At 42.2% G+C, this 22,988-nt stretch overlaps 2 protein-coding genes and 1 long non-coding RNA gene across 4 annotated transcripts in view; 1 reads left to right on the top strand and 2 right to left on the bottom strand.

The window, feature by feature from the left end:
* The window catches only part of LOC145437166 (uncharacterized), an 86,748-nt gene that overhangs the window by 46,520 nt on the left and 17,240 nt on the right, over positions 1-22,988 (bottom strand). The gene's annotated exons all lie outside the window — the stretch shown is intronic.
* LOC145437165 (uncharacterized) overlaps positions 1-22,988 on the bottom strand; it is a 60,311-nt gene that overhangs the window by 14,273 nt on the left and 23,050 nt on the right. Inside the window, exon 3 of one of the 2 annotated variants that reach the window (XM_080314348.1) lies at positions 2,775-2,858. In XM_080314348.1, the coding sequence (XP_080170474.1) occupies positions 2,775-2,858 (84 nt within the window). Of the gene's footprint in view, positions 1-2,774; positions 2,868-22,988 lie in introns of both variants that reach the window. The other variant, XM_080314347.1, reaches the window with a different exon arrangement.
* Positions 7,974-22,988, top strand: part of LOC145437170 (uncharacterized) — a 36,592-nt gene continuing 21,577 nt past the window's right edge. The window contains exons 1-3 of the long non-coding RNA XR_013914603.1: positions 7,974-9,070; positions 9,141-9,206; positions 9,265-9,354. This is a non-coding gene — a long non-coding RNA (uncharacterized LOC145437170). The remainder of the gene's footprint in view (positions 9,071-9,140; positions 9,207-9,264; positions 9,355-22,988) is intronic.

The raw sequence follows: 22,988 nt of genomic DNA on the forward strand, positions 1-22,988 counted from the left end.
AAAATTCCGCGCTTCGCGCGATTAGGGCGCAGACGTTGCTAACAAGACATCTCGTGCATCTCGATGAGGGCTGGTATTCATAGAAAAACGCGGATAGGAGTTTAAAGAGAGTTCAAAATGTATCATGTTTAACATTGTTCAAAATATAACGGCAAATAGATATTTTTTGGGTAATTACCCGTCACTTTGTCATTCCTCAGTATCAACACATCCACTGAGCAGTGAGCACCAATTCGTGTAACACACTGCTTCCAATTTTGAAATAAAATCAATACGCTGGATATTCTAAAATTTCTGACTCGGCCCGCCAACATATTTCTGCTTCTCATTTGGCCCGCGGAGAAAAATAATTGCCCACCCCTGTTCTAATATGTATATTCATATAGTGAGTTGACACAAGTATGTTCATAATAATTGTGAGTGTGTTTATGGTTCAGGGTCTATTTGTTTTCACACCCTTAAGTTTATACTCCCTTAGACATGTGCAACCAATCATGACTCATAAGGGTAATTGTCTAGGTTTGGGCCACCAAAAGTATATTGCGGCACAATAACTCTGTGCTGGGTTTGATTCAATAGTTGCTATATTTGGCTTATTCGTTGTTCAGTCCTTTCACTGCAAACGCACGATAGCTGTCTTGCTCGAAGCCTAGTCGTTTTCAAAATATTTGAAATTTCTTTTCAATACGTCATTTCCACAAGAAAAAACAGAGCAAAACTATCAACTCCTGTCTTTTGGAGTTTCAATTGCCACTGTATTTGTGATTCCTTAATCAGAAATTCATGACATCTTGAATGTCACAGTGGTCTCATATGGATGTGATAATATTTTGTTCAATAAATAGTTACATGTAGTCTATACATTTCATGTACATGTCATTAAGTTTGTAAAGCATGCTAGTAGGAAGATTATAAAATAACTGGAGTCAGAGCGGGAGGTCTGGGGGCGGAGCCCCCGGGAAGTTGCGTTTACATATCTATGGACCCCTGGAAGCTTCGCCGAGCCCCCAATCGTGAGTGCAAACACTATTATGTTGTATTTTGGTCTGGACTGTCGATGGCAATGTTAACAATGGCAACTAACATAGAAATGTGCACACCACTAAACACAGCAACAGACAATTACTACCGGCAGCGAAGACAAAATCTCGCTTTCAGCCAGTCAGACAGACTTCAACAAATCAGGATCCTTAGTTCGTGATCGTCAGCTCACTTCATCCATTGCCGGCCCACTTGACGATGGCTGCTTTCAAAAGCATTGCGTGAAATTCTAACGACCTTCCGGTGGGTTTCTTGCATGCTCATTGATGTTTTTTATCAATATAGAATCTACAGAATGAGCCTTTAAAAATTAGTATTTTTTCAATATTCCAAATTTTGGACAATCCCAATTTAGTTACTATCTAGGCCTATTCTACACATTGACCAACTAGATTGTTGTTTAAACGCGGCATCAAAAAAATCAGTTTACATCAGTATCATTTGGAATCGACATACAACAAGAAATACAAAAGACTCTTGCACCGGATGCAAGAAATCACAATCCCATCACAAAGTCACATACCAATAGGAGCTATTCGAGCGTCGCTTTGCTGTACGCCCAAATTTGACTCACACGGTCATTGCGGGCTGTCGCACACACGTTTCCATTGATTCAACATTTTATCCCAACTCTAACGACGAATTGCATGTGACCTCATAAAGTATGTCAATATTTACTAAACTATGCATATTGTAACGCGAACGAAAACTCCATGAACGCAGTGGGGTTAGGTAAATTTATTTTAGCATAAATATACTATGCACTCTAAATAAATATTTCCATAACCTTTCCGATTATTAAAGGTTGAGTGCACTCTTCGCTATAACACCATGAAATCTCATGTGATAAATAAGAACATTCGATGGCAAGCGGATGTTAAACAAGGCAGGTCAAGCTATACTAGGCTTACCATATTTTGGAAATGTAAAAAGAGGACACTTTTTCAGAAATTTAAGACATGCAAAACCGGAGAAGAATTCTCAAAAACCGGTAAATAAAAAGGTCACCTTTTCCGGTCAGAGTACCGTTATTCTCTCCACATTGTCAGGTGGATGACTAAAAAAAAAACGGTCATCTTTTCGCTCGGAGCTAAAAGCACCGTTTTTCACTCCGAAGTACCCGCTATCACTCGCAATTTCCTCTAAATCTGACCTAAATTTTCAAAAAAGACGACGAAATCTCAAAAAAGAGGACAAAAGAGCGTCCTCCGAGGACACTTTCAAAAATGTCAAAAAAGAGGACAAATCCTCTTAAATCCTCAAATCCTCTTATGGTAAGCCTAAGCTATACGAGGCCTGTCATCGGCTCAGGAGAATAATCAACAAAAAATATAATAGAGGGCGGAGAATTCGCCAAAATCCATTCCATTTGAGTATAATCTTGTTATCTCACTAATATCATTCCTAAACATACCGCCGACTAGTTACTATTCTGAATGGTTTTTTCTATGGTACTATTCTGAATGGTTTTTTCTATGGTGGAGACCAAAGTCATCGTAGGTGACTATCATGTGCAATTGGACAACGTATTGTAGAATGTAGTCTCGTCGCAGTCCAATCTCTAGATTTTCGTAAATGTGCTATGAAGGATAAGAATTTGCCAAGTATCCACAGCTACGCTAGGTAGCCAAATACGCATCAGACATAATCACCGAAAGAATAATACAAAAAAAGTTTCGTCATGATTTCAGCTGCAGTAAACATGTGGTATTTGCAATATTCATAACCCTTACCTCGCCCTCATTGCTGTTCTTGTTGTACACTGCAATCACAGCTTTTTTCACTTCTTCCGTCACAGATTCGAGTGCTTTTGTAGCCTTCGTAGCCTGTGAAACGTTTGGCACAGTAATGATAGGATCATTTGGATGTAATTTCATATCATAAGGAATAAGGAGAATATTTAAAGTTTGTATCTCTGCCTCGATCTTTTGGGTGATATCATAAAATCCCATGAATTAAAAAGGCAAACATCGCGGCGGCACAATGGTGTCCGGATGATAGAAATAATACTTGTGCGTTTTGTAGTCTAATCTGGAGTTCTTAACCGTTGGGACATGACCTATTGGTATGTCACAGGAACAGTTTGAGGCGGGCCACGTAGGAATTTGGATGATAATGAAGTTTCTGAAAAGTTTAGTTTTATTTGTCTCAATACATCCGTAAAATATATTCATATTGCCAAATCTATTCTACTTCAAAGTTCTTATTGACTGATTTCTCTGATGAGCAATCGATAAATAATTTTAATGGATTTTTACAGATCAAAACATCAGAAGCTTGCGATATATTGAAGAGATATAGGGAATGTCGAAACGACTGGGAATAGTCTTTAAAACAGTACTAGCGATGAAAATCAATGCGATATGCGTGAGCTAGTGCGCTGTGCGCTGCGATGAAATGCTGTGACCTGAATTCAAGTTCAAGTTTATTCATAAAATTTCACTTCAAACTGTGGAAAAAAATTCCTCATTTGCCTCCAATTACGTTAATACATTTCAATTATACACTTCAATAATTTATCAATCAATATTCGTCCGATCACGTTTTTATCCGATCAAGACACACACACTGTACAATGCGATACACAAGACGAACTGCGATATAATGAACAGACAGGAGAGGATGCCCATTGCCGATATGACTAGTTGCGTTAGTAGCTTATTGTCACAGAAGCAGAAGCATCGCGCTACCACATCTCTTATTAGTGTTACCAGCAATTGGCTGCAAACTTTACATGAAATTATTTTGGGCGACAAAATGTAAAGATTTTTGTCGGCAATGTACAGTTAGGTCGACAGTTTTGTGGTTGTGTTTTGTAACGCCTTGTATACAAACAGATTGCGCCCATGGTTTAACAACCCCTGAACTGGAATAAGCCAAACTCTATTGGTGTTCAATGTGTTCATCTTTAAAGATTGTAAACAATTTTCGACACTTCATAAATGAGTCGCGAACAGTTTCACAGCATACAGTTTTGACAAGCAGAGAATGTTGACGACCTAGAAACAGCTGGGGGAAAGGGCAACCGGCAATCTAGAAAAACTTAAGACTCTAATCCAATTTCCAAAAATTCCGAGCATTTAAGAATATTTTAGCATTTCCAACTGGACGCATTTTGAACACCAAAATTAGGACATTTTCGGGGAAATTCGGACGTATGGCAACCCTACACCATTGTGTATTGCATCATGCTGTGACAACATTACACATCTCATGATAGGGTGCCATATGTCTGCACGTTGTCAGGTTGCAATTGTAGGCAACGGCTAGTGAGGGGTGTTTCAGTGATATTGTCCGTTCGTCTACCTGTTCTTGCTTGGTTACATATGGAAGTGATAAAACAGACAGAACATCGTGAGGAATTAACATGTTTTGCGAATCCATTCGAAGGCTTTCTGGTGGAAAATTCCTGGAGGATCTAGGAATATCCTACGCAGTCAACACCGCAGGTCATAAGGGCGCTGGAACGTGATTTCGTTTTGATAGCATTCCGGCTTGTTACATCTTACCGTTCAAATTTCGAATCGACGAACACGCACACAGCACCGTTTGCGCAATATATCCTATTTTCCTATTTTCATCAGAACGCTCTACACTGCACCCATGACTAGTATAGCCATTAGAGTTCGAAGGTCACACCATGGCTGTTACATGTGCGATGCCATGTGATGGAAATCACGTAAGCAGTCAAACTGCGCAGGCCTACTTAAGGAATCGCTTTGCGCATTTTATCCTCTACTATTATACAAACCAACGATTTGATATCAAAGTACCATGATGCATGAGCGCATAGTCCTATATTCACAACGTAAGTCACACTACAGAGGTGGTCACGAGCCTGTTCAGGAGCCGGAGTAGGAACAGGATTTCAATGATTTTTAACGTAGCCGGATTTTGAATTTACTTTGAAGGACCGATTGTAGAAGGATATTCCCACTGAAATATAACAAATTGGGCTGTTTTGGCAGGTGAATTGGTAATTCACCAGCCAGATTTTTTTGGACTCTAAATTTCGAGTTGATTGCCGGAGCCGGATGAATTCGGAAAACCAAAATTGGGAATCCGGCCATCTCTTTACACAACAGGAATTGTGGAAAAGCTCATCTTTTATTTCAATTTAAAATAACGGATTGTCATGATATGAAAGGATAAGTAATAACAAACAAACTCTTTCCGTTCTCCATTTACCACCGCCACGGTTTACTGGTAATCTTCGAAATTCTGTGTATTTGGGACGAATATGTCATAAAACGGATAAGCTTATGTGTATGTATAATTGTAAATGCATATATGTATACCGAACAGAACAGGTGGGCCACAGAATACAATAAAGACGGAAAATGGGCCACGACTAGAAAAATAGGTGAATACCGACTGGGCTATTGAATATTTTACATTTCTAGTTCAGCTTCATTAGTAGGGATGTTGTGAACGTGAAGTTCACGTCACGTTCGCAAATGAACCTTGGTAGGTTCTGCACTGTGAACCTTTATCATCTTTTACACGTCATGATAACATATTTTGCCAAAATTCTTAGCTTTTCAACTTCTAACCGCACTCTCTGCATGTTGCTGGCAGCATGAAAAGAAATTCAGCACTAAACGAGCATGAAACTTGCCTGCTTCGTTAGAAAAGTTTGCTTGAAATATTTAGCTTTCCGTTTGTGAATATTTAATGACTCTCTGAAATCACACAACAGCAGAAATCCACTCTGTGGCCAGATTGCGTCGTGGTATTAACCACAGCTGCAACACCAATTGGTTGCAGTTTCGAATCCGACCAAGGTCGACTATACACAGAATCGCATCCCAAGTGTCGGGGTTTATCTATAAGCCTATAGGCTAGCCTACTACTCATCTGATCCGCGTAAGTGGTGTCCTAAAATGCATAGAAATCGGCCGCGCTACAAGTCGACAGATACGGGATTCGCATATAGAATATCGGCTTGGTATATATGAATGACTATTCTAGTCGAGATATGTGATTGAATAGCACATACAACAACATCACTATATGCTGGTAGAATCAGCTAATTGTGCTTATTCAACCAATCAATTATACAGGTCTACATGATTTTTGGCGCCAGGACTTCTTAGGGTCAAATATACCTAATTCGAGGGCGCTGAATACGAATCCGACGTTATTTTTGCTCCATCATATCACGTTGTTGAGATATTAGACATGTTGAATATTTCTTCTTTTTCGAGGTACTCAAGTAAACTTTAGTTACTTACAGTAATTACTGAAGTGGACTGATTCTGAGTAGAAAGGTAAGACGTTACTTGTGCTACTTGAGTAGCAACGCCGATCACTTCGACCAACTCTAGTTCATAGTAATATATGTCCTATGTTGAGAAGGATCGACTGACCTAGGACCGATGCATACTTATGCAAATGAAGCCCTTTATATCATGGCATTATACCAAAAGAAAAAACAGTTCAGAAATAGATTTCCGCGATTCCGATAAAATTTGACAATATATGAAAACTGGAAAAGAAGAATTAGCATGATAAGTACAGGCGGAGATTATTGATGATAAATTCTTTCAAATTATCCTGATAAGCTCTTTTATCTTTTGAAAAGCAGACATCCTATTTCTTTTACGGTTTCAAAACAAGCTTAAAGGGCCACATATTTGTGTCATGTACCGGAGTGAACAATTCCCTTCTACATAATATAGCAACAATACAATATTTATTGTTTCCAAAGTTTTACGATTTACGAAATAGCAGTATGCTGTCATCAATTGCATTGACCGATTAAGTCTGCTGGACAGACGTATAAGGATAGATAGCGTATAGGGAACTAAATTAGGTACGGAGCTACTAATCACAATCTTTAAACGAAAAGTGGTATGTAAAGATGATAACTCCCTACCGACTAAAAATAGTTGCATCCACATATAGATTTATGGGTCGAAAATGGGTTCTGATCGAAAGAAGATAGAGAACCACTGGATTCAAATTCTCCGAAAACTCAGTTATGCTGTTTTACAGCAACCCAGGTTTCCTCATTATTGACGATTTCAATAACAATATTTGATCTCTTGCTGTTGCACGCTCACTGTACTGTCACTAACGAAAGCCGAAATTTGATTGATTTATGAAAATGAGAAAAATACAGACCAAAATAATCTTACGTGATAGAGAAATTCTGAGCACAGAATCGTATTTAGCAACCGAATATTAGCCAAAATCAATCATTAAAATTTTTGGAACAAGTTTTTTTGAAATCTGTTGACCAGTGTAATTTTATGGTTTGAAAAAATCTTCTGATTGAACGAATATAGAGAATCACTGTATTCAAGTTCACCGAAAACTCACTAATTCTGTACTACAAAACCCCAGGTTTAGGGTGGGTTTCAAATAGTCGACTTAGGCCCGTCGTCGGGCTTAAGCTGCACCCCTCAGGCTGAAGTCGGTTTCAAAACTGTGACTTGAGGGGATTTCCCCTCCAGCGTGCGCTTTGTTAAGACAGATATCCAAGCCAGCTAGGGGGTAGGCTGAAGTCAACAGTGCTGATAACTGTTGTGCTGTTTGTTGAAGGATACTGGCCGTTCTTCTGATGCATAGCTTGGCAAATCAGATTAGATCATTTTATATTGATTTCAGGCAGTTTGGAACAATGTTTATATCACAAACGTGACAAGTTGGTATCATATACCGTTATAGTGGGATTTACAGTGCAATGCTGCAGGGGTCTTCGTATACTGAACGGATTTCAATTCAAATGGATAACCAGAGCCCTGAGGCACACAGGGCACATCAGCACTTCTTCCATAACCGTACCATATAGTATCAAGCAATGTTCCCCATGACTACCATAACCCGCGTTCGCTGGCTCCAATCGATTCGGTTACTAATATGATATGACTATGGTTACGAGACACGGAAAGTGATATTTGGGGTAAGGCGTAAAGGTGTGCCTAGCGTTGGACTTGCGAATCTCGTCCATTTTGGCAAAGAAAGGTCAGCGATAAGAATCCGCTACGGGTAATGATGCTGATCAGTGGTCATGGGGAACATCAGTTAATATAGTGCATGTATCGAAGAAGCCCCAAGATGAGATTTTAGGTTGCGGCAGATCAACAGATCCTTTATTGATAGCCTACATGCTACGTCAACTCATCATTATAGTTTTCTCGACTGGTTACGTCTTTTAACTTGGGCACGTTGACGTTTTGACAGTTTGGCTTTGCTGTGGTTATAGCCAAAAAGTGAACACACGACGCATCACCAGAAAATGGAAAATATGTATCATGCTCATTTTGTTGAGCCTAATCAATGTTGCACCACTTGCATGCAACTGTGATTGATTGCAGGGTTCCCCTCAATATCCATTTTCGCTCCACCCCTATGAGCATTGTCATAAATATGTTTAACTGCTACTTTCTAGAATAGTGCCGACTACATGGAACTTTGATCAATATGTGTCTATTCAACCAGCATTGTATTGATATTCCGTTCACTGCACGCGCACCGAATTTCAGCATACTGGATAAAGATCCAGAAGTTTCGGAAAGAAAAATGACATGACTTTGCTTGAAGTTGTTAGTGAATTGCTATAGATGTGAAGCAATGTTCCATCTAATTTTTGACGAGTCTGCGTACACTCAAGAACTCACTACGCAGACCCTCGGAAAACAGTGCGTAACGACTAAAAAAGGGTCATGACTTCAGATTTTCTGTGTGCATAAACCGTGTCAGCACTGCGCATTTGCGCATGTATGCAGCAAAGGGGCCATTGATGTGAAGTGATATATGCCAATAATATTCAAAGTGCAGTACATGCTAACGCTTCAGTAATCCAAATGTTTTGAGATATATGTCAATTCAACATTGATTTTCACAGATTTGCTACCCAGTCATAGTATCGACATGGTAGCATAATCAGTCCATGTAAAAATTATTATATAGCTGTGCAATGTGCCACCAGAGTGAGCTGCAGGCTGTGAAACAAATGATAGCACCATTCTTTTGGAACACAGAGAAAATCAAACGAGCAGTGATGTGCCAAGCCATCAAATAGGTATTTATCTATCTATCCGTATATGTGAGTGTGAATACGCATACCAATATCCAGTTCCTTTTATATTAAGGTTTTTCTGAAAGCACTTTGCTCGAGCTTTATCCAGTTCCTCGCACCATGATACCAACACTGGGCTGTAAGTATGTCATTTCCATTCATATTTATACCATGCTTGATAAGTTGTTTTGTGATAGATGCTGACCCATCTGATGTGCCAACTTATGGAGTAGCAGTTGGGAGCTGCATCTGCTAGTTGTTTGGGCAACATTTCCAACCAAATCAAGGTAAGTTTGCATTCATTACTAGGCCATAAATTGTCTGTTTGTTATCTCATTATTATTGCTATTAATTATTATCTCATTATTATTGCTATTAACATTCGTATAGTTTACTGATGCTATGTATTACAATAGACTATTGGGATCACATGAACTATACGCCGTCATTTCCCGTACACAGGGAACACGAATAAAACAATGAATCCCCATGTGCATTAATGATCCCCTATGTACGGCCTTTTCTTCAGATGCCTTTTTCTTTTTGCACTCTCTCGAATGTCATTGAAAAAGTGCTGACTCAGCGTATTTCTAGTTACGAGGTTTGAGTTTTTTCCGTCTACTCCCATTATAGAGAAATTCGCACATCTCCATAATGTACACTTTTCTTGTCTTATAATCTCATCAGGTATGGGCCCTTTGTATTCCCTCGCTTTTCCAATAAAAAGTGCTGACTCAGCGTATTTCTAGTTACGAGGTTTGAGTTTTTCCCATCTACGCCCATTACGTAAAATACTTCACTTGATACCTATTACAAACACTGGCTCGTCGGGATTATTTTTGTGTGCCTTATACATATCACAAAGTCACTCAACGATTTACCAATATTACAGCATCACGCTTCACTACTTCACTATAGAAAATAGGTATATCCTGTATTTACAACAAATTTTTAAGAACCTAATCTCTAACCTTTAAACTCTGTCATTCTCCGTTGTGTTTCGTATTACTCTTATCGCCATCCATTGCTCTGCTTTGTTTCGTCTCCTCGTGTTCCTCATGCGACTTAAGGTACTACGTCGATGACACTTTATATAACTTACCCATGTTACAATCAACGGAGCAATCAAACCTATTACCGCCACTAATTCAGTCACGTTTTCTAGGGTAGGTATCAACTTCGCACCTTCCATAATCATCCTATCGATCAAGAACAATCCTCTTACCTTATATTCACCTTCCATCATCACCAGTCGTGCAGCCGCTGAGTATAGTTGTAGTCAACGAATTCTGTGGCTATCTTCTCCACGGTGGTTCTTGATAGTCGGGGACATTCAGGTACGGATGTTCCCACCCCTGGGTTTTTCTGCCCAGACAGTGGCAATGCGTCAACCGTTGTTGACCGTAATGGTCATCAGCTCGACACTACTCGTGAATACGTCGTCCTTGTCGTCTCCTGATGAATACAAAATGGACGTTACGGCACCTACCTTATTGCCGTCATCCATAGTTCGGTAGTGCGTTCCGATGCCGCTCCCGTCGTCATCCGTGAAGTTCTGCAGAGCGTCCGTAGTGGTAACCGGATGCACTGACGTTTCTCTAGGCGTTTCCACCATGATTTTCGTCATTCCGTCGGTTTGGTTTCGCGCGCGACGAGTTTGCAACTGTTGCTTCCCATGAGTCGCATCAGTTGGTTTGACATTTTCATTTTGTCCCCTTTTTTTAACCATCGATCTCAATCGTTGAAAGGTTTTCGTCAGTTTTAGTTTTACAAAGCATGTCCACAGGTTTAACAACAGTAACCGGTGTGGTCTCTTCCGGTTTTCTTTCTTCAAATCTAAGAGGGAGAGTACTTCTCTTCCTTGGGCTTCTTTCAATGCCTTCGCCTGGCCCTCCCCCTTCAAATTACAAGGTCCAGATACAAATGGTTTGGTCGAAGGGTCCTTAAGTTCGATGCCGCATCTGTATGCCATGGCGTGTGAGGAGCCGAGGTGACCACGCAGGTGCTCGAGTTCGGACGCAAACGGCGCGTAGAAGGCTTTCCAGACTTCATCAGAAATAATGGTATTTTCTGGAGTCGTCAGGTCAGGAGGTTTGTACGGGAGTTTGGCCAGCGCTACATATTGTACACAAATATCTTCAAGTTCCGTCATGACGCTTGAGTTAGTGTCTTTATGCAAAACATACGCAGTAACTGGTCCAACCATGGGTTGGTGTGAGCCTCGTGATGATCGAGGTTTTGGTGTTGGTGGAGAGAGGGCGAGGTCCCTCGATGTAGGCCTCTGATCTCGGCGCGTGCCCGCGTCTACCGTCACGCCGATGGACTCCTTTTCCGCCGGGGACCCTATTTCTGGGGTGACGTGCATCTTAAAATCCCCAGACTCCTTGTCGGACATGACTGGGCGTGTATCCGGTTGACCGGCAATAGCTGCTTTGTTTGAACCTTCTGGGAAAGTAATCATAACTGTGGCTGTCGTCATGCATCTATGGGCCGAATCATTACAGTTATTCGGACAAGTGCATCCACGAGAGCATTTAGGACCAGTTTTCTCGTGCAGGTCCTTATTTACGCCAGCGGACATTCCACGCTCGACGTCAGCTGTAGCTGTCGCCATGCATCTATGGGCCGAAGTTCTGCAGTTCTTCGGACAAGTGCATCCGCGAGAGCTTTTGGGACCAGTTTTCTCGTGCAGGTCTGTATTTACGCCAGCGTGCATTCCACGCTCGACGTCAGCTGTAGTGGTCGCCATGCATCTATGGGCCGGATTTTTACATTTATCCGGACAAGTGCATCCGCGAGAGTTTTTGGGACCAGTTTTCTCGTGCAGGTCCTTATCTACGCCAGCGGGCATTCCGCGCTCGACGTCTTCATTAACGGTGTCAGCAGGCATTCCTGCCTCGACACCAACAGTTTTCCATAGGTTCTGGGTGACGTTAGTTGTGATTTTCAACTCGTCGTTCGCACCAGTGGTGATTTCCATTTTGGTACTCGCGCCAGCGGTAATTTTCCGCTTCACGCTATCTTGGTTTGCAGCATCCATCAACCCATCGTCGATTGCAGTGTAGCTAATACCGCTTTCGACTTCGGTTCCCTTCCATTGATTGCACGGGTTCTCATCATGTAGTGTTACTAAAGACAACTCTCCATTTGCGTTAGACGGGGTTTTCAATTCCGTAACTATGCTTGGTAATTGTTGGACTCGATCAATCCATTTTAAGCCAATTACATTGAGAGGGACTCCTTTCCCGGTCGCAAATGGAACCGGTAGTTCGTCAAAATCAATTACAACCAATGAGTCAACGTGGGAGGAGCCCCCTATACCACGTAACTTCATATCTAAAGGTTGCCGTTCCTCCCAGCTCTTTGGATACATGGCTTTTACGATATTTTTCATAATTAGATTAGGTAGGCTTCCCGTGTCGGCCAAAAATGTCGTACCGGTTGTTGAATCAGTCAAGTACAAAAGCCGACCGCCGAATAACTCCGTGAAGTCTGGCTGTAGAGGGTTATCCGGTGTATTAAGGGGTAGAGAAGCGTTATGAACAATCTTTGCGGGTTGGGGTAATAAATTTTCTGGGAGCTGATTTACCGGATCAATCAGCACCCCCAGTCGTTTTTTGAGAGTCTCAACCCTTGTTCAAGTTCCTCATCCGTCCAGTGTGAGGCGTCATAGTGACGTGGCGGGCGTCGAAATAGCGGTTCCGTCCAGGCCACTTGGCTATTGCTTTGATTTGGCTGTGCAGACGGTTCCTGAGGACCCCATTGATCCTTATCATGCCAGTGAGTTCTATCTCTATTTTTTGGCCTAGTGTCATAATAGGCTTCGCACAAGGCAGTTCTCTGTGTCAGCGAGGGAGAGCCTTGGGTGGCAAGGTATCGGTCGAGGTCCGGGACCGTCAGTATGTTATTCCTCGCAAGGAAAGGCCCCCAATCACGTTCAGCGGACTCCTTAACGCGAGTAGGTATTGGTTGTACTCGCTTGCGAACTACCCATCCCAAGGTATCATTCTTGGTAAGCACCTCCTCATTTAGCCGAAGTATGAATTTTGCCACGCAATTTCGGGATTGGTGTCCCGGGGCCTTACAGCAAAAACATACGGATAAGGACTGCCCCTGAGGAGGTTTCAGATATAAGCCTAGAGGGGCGAAGATGTTTGGGTTCCCAAGAAAATTATATCTCTCCCCTTGGCTTTCCGCGATGCGGAGGGCTTCCTGACTGCTTGATGGTGTGATTTCCTGGCCACCCCTGCCGATCCCAGAGTCCTGCGTCTTCGTCAGTTGAGGTGTCCGGTTCCAAGTACTTGGTCCCTGACTAGGTTGAGAAAACCTGGAGTTTCGCGTTGGTGTAACGTTGAGTCCATTCGATGCGTTGCGCACGTTTTGTGGTCGGGCAGGTTTAGCCCTGGGAGTCGGACCACGTCTGCCGAACCCATTGCCACTCATAACGTTGGTGAAAAAATGGTTGGTCTTGGTGCCACGAGGAGGGTTACGTCGTGGCTGTGAAGCTTGTCCGACACCGACGAGCTGCCGTGGCCACATTTCCCCAGACGGTTCGGGTGGTGTCCCTCCGATCATGTGTAGGGGTGGTTTAGGTGAGGATGGTTGCACCATCAGAGGTGGTGTTATAATCGGTGGGGGAGGGGTGTTCAGTCGTCCATCTTCACTCCCGTGAGTAGGGTAACTGTGCATCATGGGTCCTGCAGGCTGAACATAATATATGTGCACAGGTGGTAGGGGTGACATTGTCTTTCTGACCTCCCGAGAGGTGGGACGTACCTCTTGTTCATCCAAGAACTCAGAATTCCAGTACAGCTGTAAATCCTCCGCCACCTCTTGCCAAGACCTGCTATCCCATCCCCGCATAAGCAGCCTAAGTGCTTCTGGTAATCGTTGTCTTAGGTTGCGGAAGAGTCGCAGCCCATCCGGATTCTCTTTGATTTCAGCCTCCATATCTATCTCTAGTTGTTTTAGGGCACTATTCAACAGCGGAAGAGGTTCGTCTTCCCACTGATAATTCCTCCGGAAATCGTTGATGACCTTTTCATTGTTAACCAAGCCTTGCGGGTTGGATAGCGACAATGATTTCATGACCGAGACCCATTTTGCATTTCCCGAGTTGGTATTGAAGAAATTCCCCAGCTGTTTAGCTTGTTTGAGGCGACCTGCACTCCGCAACTTCTTCTGCATGGCATTGGCCAGGATTATATCTGTATCGGTGCCGCCCTCGCCGTGTCGTATTCGTCTCATCGTATTAGCCATCCACTTTAGAAGGGGCATATCCCCTGGATCCATCATTAGCTGTAGCATCTCCTTTTCCGACTGGAACCTTTCGGGCGTAGTTAACACCAGGTTCACGGCATCATTCTGTGGTTGATCTCGCGGAAGTCTCGACCTTCCTTCGCTTTCTCTTGGGGCAGATGCGTACCGAGGTAATCTGAGGTATTCAGAGATGTCTGACATATTCTCTTCGGGTTCAGTTGGGTTGGGCTGACCAGAGTCCCGCTGAAGCGTCCGTGTGGTCCCCCGAATGGCCTCCCGTGCCGCCGCTATTTTCCTACCCAATCTGTCCAATTGGGCATCAGTATCTTCTCCCGAGTCGTCAGGGTCCTCGCCTCCGTCTTGTCGGTAGTTCGTTCTCCCTTCTTGAAAGGTAACGCGCCTCGTTGCACTGCCGGCCTCACCTTGTGTCCTGGCCCGGGTTCTCTCGGCGGTTCGTTGAACGTCGGTCCATGCCCCGAGCCGCTTTCGAGCGTGTGCATAGCCGTCGTCTGAATCGGTGACGGTCCCGTTTTCACTTAGCCGGAATAGACTGGGTGTATCGACTAGGTTCCCCCTTCGTCGTTCGGGGCGTGTCCCATTCCGAACCGGTAAACATGGAGTCGTTCCTGGACGAGAATCAGATAGTGAATTCGGCTTGGAACCTGGCAACGCAGGGTAGACTGCCGTCACGGTATGGCAATCCAGGCCCTTCTGAACTGTAAGCGTGGGCAGGGGCGCTGTTGCCCTGGACGATTGCCCAACGAGCGGATCATACGCCGGTGGAGGTACTGTAGACATTACGGACAGAGAGGAAGGTGGCGGTGGTTTATCCCCAACCACTTGTGCATGGGCTTTGCCCAGCTCAAATTCTGATTTCAAGATCTCACTGAGGACGTCAGTGGAGACTTTCCCGCTGACCTTCGAAGTGGCATCGCATACTGCTTTGAGGTGGACTTGAGCTCGCCTGCCTTCTTTCTTGGCCTTTTCCAGCCCTTTTTTTGTCTCGGGCAGAGTTGATTTGACTTCTTTTAGTACCTTTGTTTGATCAGCCACGTCTTTTGCCAGCTGTCTTTCTTGTTGTCTGACGTCTTCATGGCGTTTTTGCGTTGCTTTCAGCAGCTTGATACCCTGCTCGAGCTCGTCAGCCGCCTCTGACAGCTTCTTTTTCTTCTTCCTAAAAAATTTTAGCATTCTTCGCATAATTTATGTAAATTTTGATTGTCTGTATATTAGTTCCGTGCCTTTTACTGGCCAGGGTAAGTACCGTTCTGAGGTAAATTACTCACGGACGTGGTTGTGTTGTCCCCGATCACTCGTCCTTGCGTCGTGGGTACGGAATGTCTTATAAAGATAACCGGGTCAGTTCTGTTGGTGATTACCACAGCAAATCCGTTATGTGGGACATGTAGTAGTTCGGTCGTTGTAGTGACGTCGTCAGAGAGACCTTCAGGAGTCTTCGTAGGATAGAATACCGGCGCAAGGTGTGCGTAGATCGATGCCAATATTATAAGCAGAGATATAACAGAAGTGACTACCGTCACACTGAGCACAATTCTCACGAGGGTCGTCCTTGAGAATATCAAAAGGTCAATGTTTTTACACCGGAAGTATCCCAGTGGTGCCTCCATTTGTGTCTTTATAGTGCAGCTCCATAACGATTGGTATGCGAGTCGTCTACACTTGGTTCGGATCACTTCACGGCAAAGAATTGACCTTTTATTGCACTGTACTGTCCAGACGACGTCCGTGGACGTTGATTGAAGTAGCAGTGGTTGCAGTAGTGGTATCTTTCAGCATCAGACAATGACCCTTAGGTCCAGAGTTCTAAACTAGCCTTATATAACGTGTAATTATGCCTTAATACAACCAAATACTCCAATCATTATCATGCAGACAGAATGAGGTATCTAAGCAAAACTCGGTTAATATTGGCATATAGAATATCCATCAATTATAACACAAGATAAAGCTTAAACCTATTCATTTTCATGCACGATTAAATGTATTTTAAATACTCCAAGGTTTGTTTTCGCATATAAACTATGCGACGGCCTTTCCTGCCGAAGTGGTATCTTTCAGGGTTTGTTAACACATAATTAATGTGACGGCCTTTCCTGCCGAAAAATAGCTCATAGGTTTGTTTACACATATAATGCATGTGACGGCCTGTCCTGCCGTAAAGCAGCTCCAAGGTTAGTTTACACATATAATGCATGTGACGGCCTGTCCTGCCGTAAAGTTCATTTATGACATATCGCTACATTGTACACCATTCAATCACAATAGTCATGCACGAACTAATGTTTTCTGTTATATCTCTGGGTTCCTTTAGTATCGGTGTGTATAAGCTTTTTATTCATTCGTATGTACCATGTCTCACAAACAATAGATTTGATTTACCACGAATCTCTAACTCTACACATGCTCCAATAAGGTAGAGGTTCCTAGCTTAGTCTAAGGGTGCGTAGCTAGTTATAACGCATAACTCCGGGAGGTTCCAACATTAAGGACTTTGTATCGTTGACCCGATTAACATGGCCATATGCCAATTAAAGTGCACTTGTTGATACTACCCTTAACAAAGGTGTTGCTTATTCGAACACTGTTAGATACCCAGGGTCCCTTTCACGGGTTTCTGGAGAAATCCCTAACCATTTCTAATCCTAAACTTCTATCCCGCTAGGGTGAAGGGTCCCGACACTAATATAGGGCGTGGTCGGTGTATAACGCCTAATTAAAGCCTACAGGCGTAGTACTCGCTATAATGTTACTGTAGTAACAACCAATTATTCACACAATAAATGTTCACTAACCCATACACATATCTACGACATAAAATGTTAGCGCCATTTTAAAGCAACCTGATGGTATTGATCAAAGATACAGTAAAGGCAGTGCTTGAACAAAATGGCGTCACTATGCAATATTACATCAAAGTAACCCTCACATGAAAATACCAATGTCCTGTTATGACTCGTGCGTCTCGTCATCATGCCGCAGATTGATTCATGTCGTTGTTCGTCAAACGCATCTTCTCCGATCTCCATCATGGTATGTCCAGGACATATTTGGCAACCGTACATTTGGGTACTTTCGTCTCGTGCATCTATTTCGAACCCGATTTCTTCAACTCCCTTGATAATGAAACGATTCTTCTGCGTATCTTTCCTTGATTTTGCAGTCGTCTTGGTCGTCTCCTTTCTTCGTTATCTTTAACGTGAGCTTTGGCGGGCATTGTTCGGCACATTTCAACCTTTGGTTCACTGGTCCTTGCTGAGCAGTGATTTTTAGCGCCGGATTTCTTCTTATCTCTTCTATTTCACTTCATTAAGCCCTAGATTCTATCGAGGGGAGCAGTCATTCGGGACTGTCGAATAGAAATTTTAGAGTTGGTACCACCAAGTCGTTTTTTTAATGCCAATAGAATGTCCAGTCCATCTCGATATTCTCATGCCATTTCATCACTCCACCCAGTCTTATTATGGTCTTATTGAGAGCAAGTCATTAAGTTCTCGGCATGTTTTCCAGACGCTCTTCTTGTCATACAAGTTTTAGATACACTCGATGCGCACAGAGAGGACATTAAAACACACACATATCAGAATTTCGCGTCATTTGCTATCGTAACGTTGTCACAATACAATAATTCGCATGCACGTACTGATCATGGTGCCATAAGTGCACTCGTAAGACACATCCATTTCGTGAAACGAATGTGCAAACAAGGCGGGTCTTATTCTAATGTCATTCTCAATCATCGACACATCAGTTTCGAAAAACGAATGTGTGGACAAGTTCAACCATGGGTTACTTTTCTAAGGTCTTTATTTTAGCAGTACTGGCTTGAGGTATTCCTAATGTTATAGGCCTATTATTTCCGGTTATAATGTTCATTTTTATTCAACTTATGTAGTTCCATAGCCATTCACGACGTAGCTACGTTGTAAATCGCTATGGTAGTGCCCTAAACGTTTTGTAAAATCTGTCCGTCTTACCCAGGATCTAAAATCAAGGTACGGAGCTGTATCCATTGTGGATATCGTCCTTAACATTTTGGAAAATCTGTCCGTCTTATCCAAGATCTAACATCAAGGTACGGATCTATATCCATTGTGGATATGGTCCTTAACATTTTGGAAAATCTGTCCGTCTTATCCAAGATCTAGAATCAAGGTACGGATGTATCAATTTTAGTAAGCCTTAACGTTTTGGAATATTTGACGGTCTTCTCCAGGGTCTAGCACCGAGGTACCGATATATATTAATTATAGTGGCCCTAATCGTTTTGGAAAATCTGTCCGTCTTATCCAGGATCTAACATCAAGGTACGGATGACTATTGATTACAATAGTAGCCCTAAACTTTTGGAATATATTTCGGTCTTCTCCAGGGTCTACCACCGAGGTACCGATATATATTAATTATAGTGGCCCTAATCGTTTTGGAAAATCTGTCCGTCTTATCCAGGATCTAACATCAAGGTACGGATGACTATTGATTACAATAGTAGCCCTAAACTTTTGGAATATATTTCGGTCTTCTCCAGGGTCTACCACCGAGGTACCGATGACTATTGATTACAATAGTAGCCCTAAACTTTTGGAATATATTTCGGTCTTCTCCAGGGTCTACCACCGAGGTACCGATCTAGCAATTGTTTCATAAGCCACTTTTGGTTGCCCACTTGTTCGGCGTAACGCTTCTAATATCTTTTCCATGAATTCTTCAAGAGTAACGTTTCACACCACAACAGATCTGGCGTAACCTTACACGCACCATATTGTTCTGTACATACATCAATACTATTATATATTTGTACAAGTTGTTCTTCAATTGTGGCCACTCTCGTCCATTACGATTACTATCGTATAACGATAACTTTCCTGTAGTCGGCCGTCCTTTTAACTTCACGGCGATCACTTTCTCCAGCAGCATTCTTTTTTCTTTTACAAGGCCTTGCATGGCCATGTCGTCTATCCGGGATGATGTCATCTTCCAGCGTCGTAGAAACTTGGGACGTGGCCACCCTTTGGAGTTGCGCCTTCTGTTCTTCCGTAGAATTTTTAAATCTTGCTGTCCCGTAAAGTTTGTTATTGCGTCCTGCCGACCAACTAGCAAATATCAAATCATCCCCATCTGCTCGTTGGCATGATGTTAACGATAAGTACGTCTCTTTACTGACTGTATCGTTCAGTTGTCGCATCATGTGTCCTCTTATGAGTTCGTACATCATTATACGAGCATTCACTTTTTGTCGGGAGTCGATTTCATACAATATGACTTTTAACGCTTGTGATAAGTTTTCGTCTCGTATGTCAGCGATAGTCTTCTCTATATTCCAAAGACTCGTGGTGCAGAAAGTGACCCCATTTCGTCCAGAATAAGTCATCATATGCCATGACATGCGACTGATCTCGTACCACATATTGTCTAGCATTTTCACGGCGTATTGTCCTAGTCTTTGCAGATTCCATTCAGGATTCACTTCTCCATTATGCTCAAACCATACATCCAGTTTTGTGTATAGTATGACCATTGCATTCTCATTGTAACTTAAGTTCTCATTCATAATACTTTCCTAATTCTTAATGCAGTATCATTAGACGTGTCATCATCCCACCATGAATCATGCTAAAGTAATCACTTCATCAATGAACTAACAGAGGCTATTTGTCGACGAAATTATGCATAGTCCAAATGAGATATTCCCAATTGTCAATGGTAACAGTAATTCTCTCCTCCCTTACTACAAAGAATTTTGTTCTATATCAAATTCGCATAGCCGGGAATTTTGACACCTTTCGGTTTGTCAAGCATTCTCATTAGGGTCCGAGCCCCAGTCCAATCCAACTACTTCCTCATGTTACATTTAACACGAGTTGAATTTTTGCGTTGCACAATTCATACAGTAGCACTCTTGCGGTCAACCGGCTGCATGTATTATGTGCGGTGACAGTTTCCGGCAGCTTACCGTTGAGCGCAACACTCACTGAACAGCCACTGATAACGTTCAAAATGAAACAACCGAGTGAAAAGCCTAGAAACCTATTGCCCCCCACAAAGGCATTTTTTTTGAAAATGATTTTATACTCCGTATAACCTTTATCTTTGATTTTCGCTTTCGTAATTTTTGATATATTATGTACATGTTTTAGAATCTATTGATTTTTTAATTTTGTTCGCAATGGGTTTTCATTTTTAGGATTTTTTTCTCAGTGGGTATTATACTATGATGCAATGCGCGTATATACACATTTTACTATATCTCTCCACCCCAGCCTTCTTCCCCCCTTTTTTTACAGGGATTGTCAACGGTCACATTCCTTCCAGCACACTTACAACGTGTCAAATGGGAGGCGAGGTCTTCCCATAGGTAACCAAATTGTTATACTGGATAGGAAGTGCCGAGAGACGTGCTCATCATTTATTTACATTACTCCATCACGTGAGCACCTGATAGGTTTAACTTTCCCCATTAATATAAACCGTCAGAAACTCAAAAAGAAAACACCTCTTACCATTTGGTAAGTGCCAAGCGGTGCCATTGGTATCCATCGAGTGAGACGGATGCCGAGAGACAGGGGTGGGAGAATGTCTTCTACATAGATTTATATTTGCGGTTTAGATATAGTCAATAATAGTAAATTTCATATCTTTATGAAATTCTTGATGTATTGTGCGTCCGTCACGATCGCGATTTCAAAAAATTTATAATATATATACATGTAATATATAAGCAGCAATTTAAAACACTTTAATGTCTCATAGTTATGTCACTAATATCTCGCGGAGCCGACTGTAGCGAGGATTAAAAAAAAAGAAAAAAATACATAAGTAAATTGGAAACTCAAATACTATTAATAGATTAACAAAACTTTTCATAATGAAAATAGGGTGATTTTTCACGGGGCAGGGGTTCTGGGAATGTCATCCGCTTTTTGCCACTACCTTCTCCTTCTTATGACGATTTTTCGGGTTGACGAGCGATCGCAATTGGACCACACTAGTCTCGTAAATGATTTTGGCGTTAAAACAAATCATTCACTACAATGTGCGTACCCAATTGCATTTGTACCCTACGAGTTAATATAAACACTCGGTGCAACAGACAATAAATGCAGAGCAGACTTTCACTGAAAACAAAACATGTTCTACACTTATTCGAATTTGGTATATTCGTAGTTTTACAGAAGGTGTGAACTTTATGCTATGATCTGCTACGCCAAGTCTGCCCCCATTGAATGCATTTTAGCTCGTGCCAGATGTATTACTAACAAACAAGCAACCACATATCGAAACACTGGTGCTGGCGTAACCATATTCTCTGGCCATTGCAAGTTGGCGACGAGCGTTCCACGTAATTTAACCTTCCCTCGCGACAGGCCCTATCAAGTGTTTGATCATCAATTCTCAGGCCGATTCCATACTTCACAATTTGCTCAATATCTCCTAATGAGATATACAGAGCTCCGAAAAGTGAGATACACTAATCAGCCGTCCGGCAGGCCGTGATCAGCTCCTGGCACCTGTCATTCTTTATTTACCAGTTCCATCATGCCTCCTGAACGCAAGTATTCATTTCAGAAGGCCTACGTTGAGTGATTCGGCACAGGCGTTGCAAGCCAAATGTTACCCCGCGATCACAGAATGTTATACCTCCACAAACGTGAATGACCTTAGAGTCGTCGACAAAGAGGAGGATCTCAAGTTAGTCACAGAAGATGACCCCGCCTCCGTATTAAATCGGATATCCGCTAGATATTTTTGGAAGTTCGGCGTAAACAACTATTCAGGTATTTACAGACGATTTCGTGAGATATCCTATCCATCCCTTGAAAGAACATGTCAAGAACTCTTAGTTGCATTATGTCACATTCAGAGTTAGGAAACCAGAAAATTCTCGATTTTCCAAACTAAATTAGAATTACAGCCACAATCATTATTATCGCTAAAGAACATGCTCCAAATTAGATTCAAATTGTAGTTACTTAACAGTTTCATGGGTAGGTCAGAATTAGGTTTCCTTAATTTGCGAAATGTTGGGAATTGAATCATGTTCAGTTCTTATGATTTAAAAATTCATGAGAAATAGTATGGCAAATGTCTCCGCGGCAGGCTTTGCTCAATTTGCACTGTACAGCCAACCTGTAGATTTTTCTGTAAGACCATGGGTAAATTCAACAAAAATTAGAGCATGGAAACATTTCGCAAACTGGACCAGAACCAGACCACCAGCACCCCGTTCCAATCTGTCCAATCAAACAACCAGAATTATCCAGATGCCACAGTCCGTTACAGAAACAAGAAATTGCTTAATAATGGAGATTCCTGTACCGGTCCAGTGGCCTAATATGGCTGATCAATTGATCATATATATGTGGCATTCTCACTAGTTCTAGTATCTATCAACTACGTAATTAGGAGATTATACTGAAGTTCCAGCTGTCGTTAGTTATTGAACAGATTTATTGTACTGCGGCAGGCCGTATTATTGTAAGCTAACTAGCCATAAAAGCAAATCATTAGTAACTTCTGACGCAAGATTCATCGGAGCACATTTATCTTTGAACTCTGTTTAGAAATGTCCGGTCAGGAAATCATTATTACATAATGGATAGAGTCACAGGAATTGATTGTACCATTAGATTGAATATTCTGACAT

Source organism: Botryllus schlosseri, chromosome 4, assembly GCF_051294905.1.
Source record: "Botryllus schlosseri isolate E-star chromosome 4, Bs_hap1, whole genome shotgun sequence".
In the NCBI taxonomy this organism is placed as follows: Eukaryota; Metazoa; Chordata; class Ascidiacea; order Stolidobranchia; family Styelidae; genus Botryllus; species Botryllus schlosseri.